At 47.3% G+C, this 8604-nt stretch overlaps 1 protein-coding gene across 1 annotated transcript; it reads left to right on the forward strand.

Moving 5' to 3' along the window:
- The first annotated feature begins 514 nt into the window (after window positions 1-514).
- g2e3 (G2/M-phase specific E3 ubiquitin protein ligase) lies at window positions 515-7743 on the forward strand. The gene is made up of 17 exons (XM_079175060.1): window positions 515-620; window positions 1089-1145; window positions 1519-1616; window positions 3036-3137; window positions 3779-3903; window positions 4009-4177; window positions 4418-4524; window positions 4726-4842; window positions 5120-5244; window positions 5348-5441; window positions 5595-5765; window positions 5874-6028; window positions 6419-6603; window positions 6674-6846; window positions 6924-6963; window positions 7165-7313; window positions 7639-7743. Exons 2-16 carry the CDS (start codon window positions 1106-1108, stop codon window positions 7309-7311), a joined length of 1848 nt encoding a protein of 615 aa, XP_079031186.1. The 5' UTR covers window positions 515-620; window positions 1089-1105; the 3' UTR covers window positions 7312-7313; window positions 7639-7743.
- Window positions 7744-8604: the final 861 nt, after the last annotated feature.

Consider the following 8604-nt stretch of genomic DNA (forward strand, 5'->3'; position numbering starts at 1 on the left):
TGAGAAAACATGCAATGGGAGAGCATTTATTTATGAAAATCGGGCAGCCTTATTTGGAGTACATGGGTACAACACTAACAGTACCACAGGACTGTCACTGTGTCACTCTATGCACCAAGCTTTTTTGTTTTTTTGTTTTGTTTGGGTGGGGGGAATTATTTATTTACTTTATTTATTTACTTAATTTTATTTCATCTATTTGTGTATTTTTTCTTTCTTTACTTGTTATGTAATTGTTTGTAATGTTTCATGTACTGTGTTCTGTACGCTCTGCACGTTCTCTTGCATTGTTAAAATACTTTAAAAATAAAATATTCCCCAAAAAAGGAGCTCATAATCATCCGCCTCGAGGTTATTCACCTTCCGTCCATCAGGGCGCGATGAAGCGTCAAACCGGAAACAAAGAGCCAAACTGTCAAAGAAGAAGAAGAAGAAGAAGAAGAAGAAGAAGAAGAAGAAGAAGAAGAAGCAGCAGCAGCGGAAGCGGAAATGAGCTCCTTTTTGTTTTGAAAGAGGGAAATTTAAAATAACTCGACGGCTCGTGAGAAGTACACAAACGATAACTCCTCGCGAAACGAACGAGCTCCAAATCTGACACGTTTCATCTCTGAATGTAAAAAGTAAGTTTTTCTTTTAATATTATTCATAAATATGCGGAAGATAAATTAAAGTTAGAGCTTCTTGTACAACTTCTCTGATTCTTCTCATTAACGTGATGTTTCGGTAACGTTAGATGTATTTATATGGTTTAATATGTTCGACGGTAACAGATGAATCTTTGTAGCTATTTCACTTGAATCAGCAGCTTTATTGTATTTTATATTATATTGTATTGAATCAGCAGCTGTATTCATTCACCACCAGTTTATCTGGTAAATAGTTTTAATACTTTCATTATATATAAGAATTCATTTTATTTGTTTATTTTGTTTCTATTTCTTGGCTTTATTGAACTTCTTCAGATTTATAATTGTACTCTTAAAAACAAAATCTGTATTTTCAGTTTTCATGTCTCTGAAGCACTTTTTCTGTATAAATAAAGATTATTATTATTATTATTATTATTATTATTATCTTTATCTTTGCAGAGCCGCGTCACACCAACATGAAGAAGAAGACGAGGAGGCCGCAGGTCTCAGACGAGTGTGAGTGATCGACTGTTTACTGTCACCTCTTCTTCTTCTTCTTCTTCTTCTGTTCATCTTTCTTCTTCTTCTGTTTATTTTTCGTCTTCTTCTGTTTATTTTTCGTCTTCATCTTCTTCTGTTTCTTCTTCTTCTGTTGAGTTTTAAAGCAGTTGTCATCCATCTCCTGGATGTCTATTTGTTGTCTTCACATATGAGAAGAGATGTAAATGTTCCTGAATGTTCTTCATGTGTGTGAACATTGGAAATCTAAAAGTTTAAACTCAGTAATTTATGAGGAACCGTGTGTGAAAGAAGCTTTGTATTTACATGTGATATAATATGCTAATACTAAATCTATGAAGTTTATATTTAATGGTTTCTGTGTGTTCAGGCTGTGCTCTCTGCAGGCTCAGTGATGATGATCCGGCCATGTTTGGGGAGAAAGTGACTCTCAAAGAGCACAAACTCTCCGTCCACTACTTCTGTTTGGTGAGTCTGTGTTTTAATGATCTCAAGCTCTTCACACAGACCTGGTGGTACTCCTGAGGTACCAACAGGTTCTGATGGAGCTCTGGAGGTTCTGATGGAGGTCTGGAGGTTTTGATGGAGGTTGTGATGGAGGTCTGTGGGTCGTGATGGAGCTCTGGAGGTCGTGATGGAGGTCTGGAGGTTGGGATGGAGGTCTGTAGGTCCTGATGGAGGTCGGGATGGAGGTGTGATGGAGCTCTGGAGGTGTGATGGAGCTCTGGAGGTTGTGATTGAGGTCTGGAGGTCCTGATGGAGGTCGCGAATGAGGTGTGATGGAGCTCTGGAGGTGTGATGGAGGTTGTGATTGAGGTCTGGAGGTCGCGAATGAGGTGTGATGGAGCTCTGGAGGTGTGATGGAGGTCTGGAGGTGTGATGGAGGTTGTGATTGAGGTCTGGAGGTCCTGATGGAGCTCTGGAGGTGTGATGGAGGTCTGGAGGTGTGATGGAGGTCTGGAGGTTGTGATGGAGGTTGTGATTGAGGTCTGGAGGTCCTGATGGAGGTCTGTGGGTCGTGATGGAGCTCTGGAGGTCGTGATGGAGGTCTGGAGGTTGGGATGGAGGTCTGTAGGTCCTGATGGAGGTCGGGATGGAGGTGTGATGGAGCTCTGGAGGTGTGATGGAGCTCTGGAGGTTGTGATTGAGGTCTGGAGGTCCTGATGGAGGTCTTGAGGTTGTGATAGAGGTCTGGAGGTCCTGATGGAGGTCTGGAGGTCCTGATGGAGGTCTGGAGGTTGTGATTGAGGTCTGGAAGTCCTGATGGAGGTCGCGAATGAGGTGTGATGGAGCTCTGGAGGTGTGATGGAGGTTTGGAGGTGTGATGGAGCTCTGGAGGTTGTGATTGAGGTCTGGAGGTGTGATGGAGCTCTGGAGGTTGTGATTGAGGTCTGGAGGTCCTGATGGAGGTCGCGAATGAGGTGTGATGGAGCTCTGGAGGTGTGATGGAGGTTTGGAGGTGTGATGGAGCTCTGGAGGTGTGATGGAGGTTGTGATTGAGGTCTGGAGGTCGCGAATGAGGTGTGATGGAGCTCTGGAGGTGTGATGGAGGTCTGGAGGTGTGATGGAGGTTGTGATTGAGGTCTGGAGGTCCTGATGGAGCTCTGGAGGTGTGATGGAGGTCTGGAGGTGTGATGGAGGTCTGGAGGTTGTGATGGAGGTTGTGATTGAGGTCTGGAGGTCCTGATGGAGGTCTGGAGGTTGTGATGGAGGTCGTGATGGAGGTCTGGAGGTCCTGATGGAGGTCTGGAGGTTGTGATGGAGGTTGTGATTGAGGTCTGGAGGTCCTGATGGAGGTCTGGAGGTTGTGATGGAGGTCGTGATGGAGGTCTGGAGGTCCTGATGGAGGTCTGGTGTGATACTTTGTTCTCCTGTGTTGTGTCTCAGCTGACGTCTTGTGGAGTTTACCAGCGAGGAGAAGAGGACGAGGGCGTCTTCGGTTTCCTGGTGGACGACATCAAACAGGAGATCCGCCGCTCAGCTCGACTGGTGAGAGATTAAAGAGATCTTTGTCTTATTGTTTACCGTGTGTTTACTGTGTGTTTGCCGTGTGTTTGCCGTGTGTTTGCCGTGTCTTTACCGTGTGTTTACCGTGTCTTTACCGTGTGTTTACCGTGTGTTTATAGTGTCTTTACCGTGTCTTTACCGTGTGTTTACCGTGTGTTTACCGTGTCTTTACCGTGTGTTTACCGTGTCTTTACCGTGTGTTTACCGTGTGTTTACCGTGTCTTTACCGTGTCTTTACCGTGTCTTTACCGTGTGTTTACCGTGTCTTTACCGTGTCTTTACCGTGTGTTTACCGTGTGTTTACCGTGTCTTTACCGTGTGTTTACCGTGTGTTTACCGTGTCTTTACCGTGTGTTTACCGTGTCTTTACCGTGTGTTTACCGTGTGTTTACCGTGTCTTTACCGTGTGTTTACCGTGTCTTTACCGTGTGTTTACCGTGTCTTTACCGTGTCTTTACCGTGTGTTTACCGTGTCTTTACCGTGTGTTTACCGTGTGTTTACAGTGTCTTTACCGTGTGTTTACCGTGTCTTTACCGTGTGTTTACCGTGTGTTTACCGTGTGTTTACCGTGTCTTTACCGTGTCTTTACCGTGTGTTTACCGTGTGTTTACTTGTGTTCCAGATGTGCGGCGGCTGTAAGCAGAAGGGAGCGTGTGTCGGCTGTAACGTCAGAAGCTGCAGGAGGACGGTTCACTTCCCCTGTGGGAGGAAACGCAGCTTCATCTCTCAGTTTACGGGACTCTTCCCGTGAGTGAACACACGTTGATAGCATTAATAGCATTGATAGCATTGATGACCTCTGACCTCCCCGATGAGAAGGTTTACGTGGTCTCCCTGTCTCTCTGTATCCAGGTCTTACTGTCCAGACCACAGTCCTACTCAGTCCCTGTGCGGTGGTCTAGACCTCAGTCTGCCTCAGACCTGCTCCGTCTGTCTGGACCCCATCGATCCGGTCCTGAGCTACTCCGTCCTCAAATGTCCGTCCTGCCACGCCAGCTGGTTCCACAGAGACTGTGTGCAGGTAGTTTCATTTAGTGGTGTTCACCGGCCTGAAGGTGTGGAGTCATAAAATAATATGAAGAAGGACAGACAAAACAATTCATACGCAGATAACACAATGTGGGAATATAAAGATGCATTTATTTATTTATAGATTCTCTCTCTCTCTCTCTCTCTCTCTCTCTCTCTCTCTCTCTCTCTCTCTCTCTCTCTCTCTCTCTCTCTCTCTCTCTCTCTCTCTCTCGCTCTCTCGCTCTCTCAGCGTCAGGCCCACAGCGCCGGCCTCTTCTTCTTCAGATGTACTCTCTGTAGCAACAAGGAGAGCTTCCAGGAGGAGATGCTGAGGATGGGAATCTACATCCCAGAGAGGTAACGTGGTCATGTGATCACACCTGAACTCTACAACAGTAGGCAATGACCACAGAAGGCAAGGGATTGTGGGAAAAAATGAGGCTACATCCACACTAGTACGTAGGTTTAAAACCCCAAAACCCAGAGGCGTTTGAATACGTTTGTCTTTAAAAACGCTTAACGCAGGAGACCTCTTTTAAAATTTCTTCTCGTCTGCAGAGATGCATCATGGGAGTTGGAGGCCAACGCGTACTCGGAGCTGCTGGAGGTCTACGCGCGCTGCGACGCTCTCGCCTGCCTCTGCAACAACGGGCGGACGCACTCGGCCAAGACGGGGTATTGAAGTTGTGACGTTCCTGTTTTCATGGTTTCATGGCCCCCCCTACAGGCTGCAGGGCTCATTACAGACCTGATGCTCAGCAATGTTTCATTCAATTAATCTATTCAATCGACATATTAATGTAAAAAAGCAACAAAAATAAAAGTCACTAAGATGTGTAGCGAACTACATAATCCTCATTTCTTTATTCTTCTTGTTTGTAAACCTCCCGGTCCCACCCGGTGGAGCAGCTCGCAGTGTGTGACCATGTTGTTGTTGTTGTTGTTGTTTCAGTTGGTTCGAGGTGATTCGCTGCCGGCTCTGTGGCTCCAGAGGGACTCACAGGAAGTGTTGTGGGCTGACGTTGGACACCAGAGACTGGGCCTGCAGCGACTGCACAGAGGGGACTGACGGAAGAGGTCTGAGTCTCTGATGGACCCGCTTTAGTTTATTAATTATGAATCACTGGTGGGAACCGGATCAGGTCTAGATCCTCATAACGTCTGTGCTCGTCTCCTCCAGCCTCCCTGGTTTCATCTCCTCAGGGAGGACAGAGGAGGAGTCTGCTGTCCAAACGCCACCTGTCCCCCATCCTCTCCTCCGTCGACCGTAAGAGGTACGCAAACCCAACGCACCTCTCCTCCGTCGACCGTAAGAGGTGCACGAACCCAACGCACCGTTGATTAACCGGGTGACGTTCCAGGTGTTGTCATGATGAATGGTCCTTTTTAAATTTGATTGACAGCTACGTGACTCCTCCCTCTCTCAGGCCGGCATTACCTGTTGGATCCGGATCACCTGAGGAGATCCTGCAGGCTCTGGGCCCTCAGCTCGGTCCCCTCAGCATGCAGGTGGAGGTGGACGGGGACCAGGCTCTGTCTGCAGGGGTGGAGCTGGTGAGGAGGTTCGACTTTGACCCCACACGCACTCTGTCCGTCCGGTGAGCGGACGACAAACGCAGATTTTGATCTCTCAGTGACGTTAGTCTCCACCCGGTTATTGATCAACGCGTTCTCCTCTTTCGTATCTTCTCATTGGCTCCGTCCAGGTTCAAAGACGACCAGCTGACTGCGTTTCCCAGCAGCCTCCGGGACAGCGACGCGGCCAGGCAGCACTTCCTGAAGCTGCTGGTGCAGCAGATCCAGAACTCTGTGGTGTTCGAGGGTCCAGACGGATCCAAGAACCTGGCGCTGGACTCCCAGGGTATGGATCTTTCATTTTTCTGACGGTCCTTGAACACATCATGTATGACCAACACTTCACACAAAGAAAGCGTAAAAACATTTTATTCTACATCTCTCCTCTTGTTTCCTCTCCTCCTCTCCTCTCTCCTCTTGTTTCCTCTCCTCCTCTCTTCTCTCCTCTTGTTTCCTCTCCTCTCTCCTCTCCTCTCAGTTGGGAGGTGCTCTCTCTCCCTGCAGTTATCAAAGATATTAAACTTGCCTTTCTTTCTCCTTAATGACTGATGTTCTGCACTACAGACGTGTTCTAGTCCTCTCTCCTTCTAGTCGTGATGGTTCTGTAGCGGAGCAGGACTTTTATTTTGAAGGGCCCAGCCCGTGGTTGGTTCATGGCGCTGTGTTGTGTCTGCAGCGGTGAGGGAGGACCTGTACTTCGACGTGGGCTGCCTGCTGGCTCTGTCTCTGGCTCACGGCGGTCCTCCTGTGAGCTTCTTCTCCCGAGCTCTCTACCAGTGTCTCTTCAACCACCCGGCCAACCGCCCGCTCTGCCTCACGCACATGACCCCCGACACGCACTTCACCCGCCGGGTCAGCCGGGTGAGTGACGCTTCACACGCAGTACGGGCCGTTCACCGGCCGGAGGTTTCATGATGGATGCTGGTTTCAGATGGCGGAGGCGGAGTCTGTGGGCGAGCTGCAGGAAGTCATGGCGGCGAGCTGGGAGTTCCTGGAGTTGGCCGGCTGCAAGCGAGCGATCGGCAGCCTGGAGGAGAGAGAGGCTCTGGTGGAGGATCTGGTCGGCTTCACCATGATCACCAGGATGCAGCTTCCACTGCAGAGGTACGCGGACCGCTCACTGGACTCCGGTCCCTCAAACTACCGGTTCATTATTATCTGTGATGTTTTGTCTCCTGCAGGTTCCGGGCCGGTCTGCAGACGCTCGGTGTCTTTGATCAGGTGACTTAAAGACGTATTAACCCATCTGTGTCTGTTTAACCCACAATGCATCAGTGCAAAGTCTAATCTGACGTCTCGTTGAATCAATTGAACCAGTAAATGAAAACGTTCCGTTCTTGAGTGATGATCGCTGTGAGAGAAAGACGTGATGTGAAATACTGAACCAGTACACAGACCTGAACCCTGCTCAATGTGGTCCAGGTGCAGCTCTACCCGTCGCTCTTCTGTCACGTCTTCTGCTCAGACGCTCGCTCACGTCTTCAGCGTCCTCGTCTCTCAGCAGGAGGACAGACGCAGCAGAGAGACGCCCGTCTGCAGCTTCTGGAGGCGCTTCCTGCTGGACTGTGAAGGTGAGACAGGGTCCAGGACCCAGGACCCACTCAGGGTCCTGGACCCACTCAGGGTCCTGGATCCTGGACCTCAGAGAGGGTTAAATGTAAACGTCTCCACAGCAACAGAAGCTTTTGTTCAAAATGAAAGTAAAAGATTTCACTGAATGTTCACCATCGAACCAAAAACCACTTTATTTGATTTACTTTATTTAAAAGATGGAAAGACATTTCTCTCCTCACTCTACTCTCCTCTCTCCTCTCTCCTCTCTCCTCACTCTGCTCTCCTCTCTCCTCTCTCCTCACTCTGCTCTCCTCTCTCCTCACTCTGCTCTCCTCTCCTCAGTTGGGAGGAGCTCTATCTCCTTGCAGGACCTCCTTCGTTTCTCCACAGGAGGTGAGGAGCTCCCAGCAGCCGGCCTCCTCCCTTATCCCTCCATCTCCTTCCTCCATCCCGTGGAGGAGGAGGAGGAGGAGGAGGAGGAGGAGGAGGAGGAGGAGGAGGAGGAGGAGGAGGAGGAGGAGGAGGAGGAGGAGGAGTCATGGAACATTCTCTGCATCGTGTTTTGTAAATTGATAAATATCTTTCATGTTTTATGACGTCACAACTTTTATCTTTGAGTTACTTTTGATTCTTATTTTTTTATTGTTCATGGTTTTAAGTTTTTAATGAGAGACGCACCGTCAGCTGATACTGAGAACCAATCAGTAGATAGAGATCTATATGTGTTCGTACAGGATCACTTCTAAAGTCTTTATATCTTCATCATAATCCGTTCAGTTCCTGATTCTCACTTTATCGTTCTGTCTTCAACCTTCTTGTTTTCTGTGTTTTGTTTTAAACTTTTATCTTTATTATGGATCATAAATACTTTGATTTATTAAACTTTAAAGAAGTGAACTCAACACCTCTGACTCTGACACACATTATGAAGTTATGTCCAACAGGAACGTCTCATTACAAACTTTGGATACAAATATAATGAAAAATATGTACAAGAAGTTTTCAGATTCTTTCCTGCTCTGTAAAAATACTCTACAAGTAAAAGTAAATATATATATATATATTTATTCAAGTATGAAAGTAAAAGTGTGTGTGTGTGTGTGTGTGTGTGTGTGTGTGTGTGTGTGTGTGTGTGTGTGTGTGTGTGTGTGTGTGTGTGTGTGTGTGTGTGTGATATATTATTATTGATTAATGTCAAAATAGTGCTAATATGAACAACTTCATAAACTGTTTTGTAGTTTAATTTATAAGAATACGTAATCATTTTAGAACTGATAATATGTGAAAGTATAAAGTAGAGTCAAGAAA

Source organism: Pholis gunnellus (assembly GCF_910591455.1).
Source record: "Pholis gunnellus genome assembly, chromosome: 15".
Taxonomy (NCBI): domain Eukaryota; kingdom Metazoa; phylum Chordata; class Actinopteri; order Perciformes; family Pholidae; genus Pholis; species Pholis gunnellus.

Excerpts from the sequence above, each read along its gene's own strand:
- g2e3 (XM_079175060.1), top strand. The coding sequence starts at position 1,106 with ATGAAGAAGAAGACGAGGAGGCCGCAGGTCTCAGACGAGT. Across the intron at positions 4,178-4,417 it reads TCCACAGAGACTGTGTGCAG|CGTCAGGCCCACAGCGCCGG; the intron begins GTAGTTTCATTT and ends TCGCTCTCTCAG. Across the intron at positions 6,847-6,923 it reads ATGCAGCTTCCACTGCAGAG|GTTCCGGGCCGGTCTGCAGA; the intron begins GTACGCGGACCG and ends TGTCTCCTGCAG.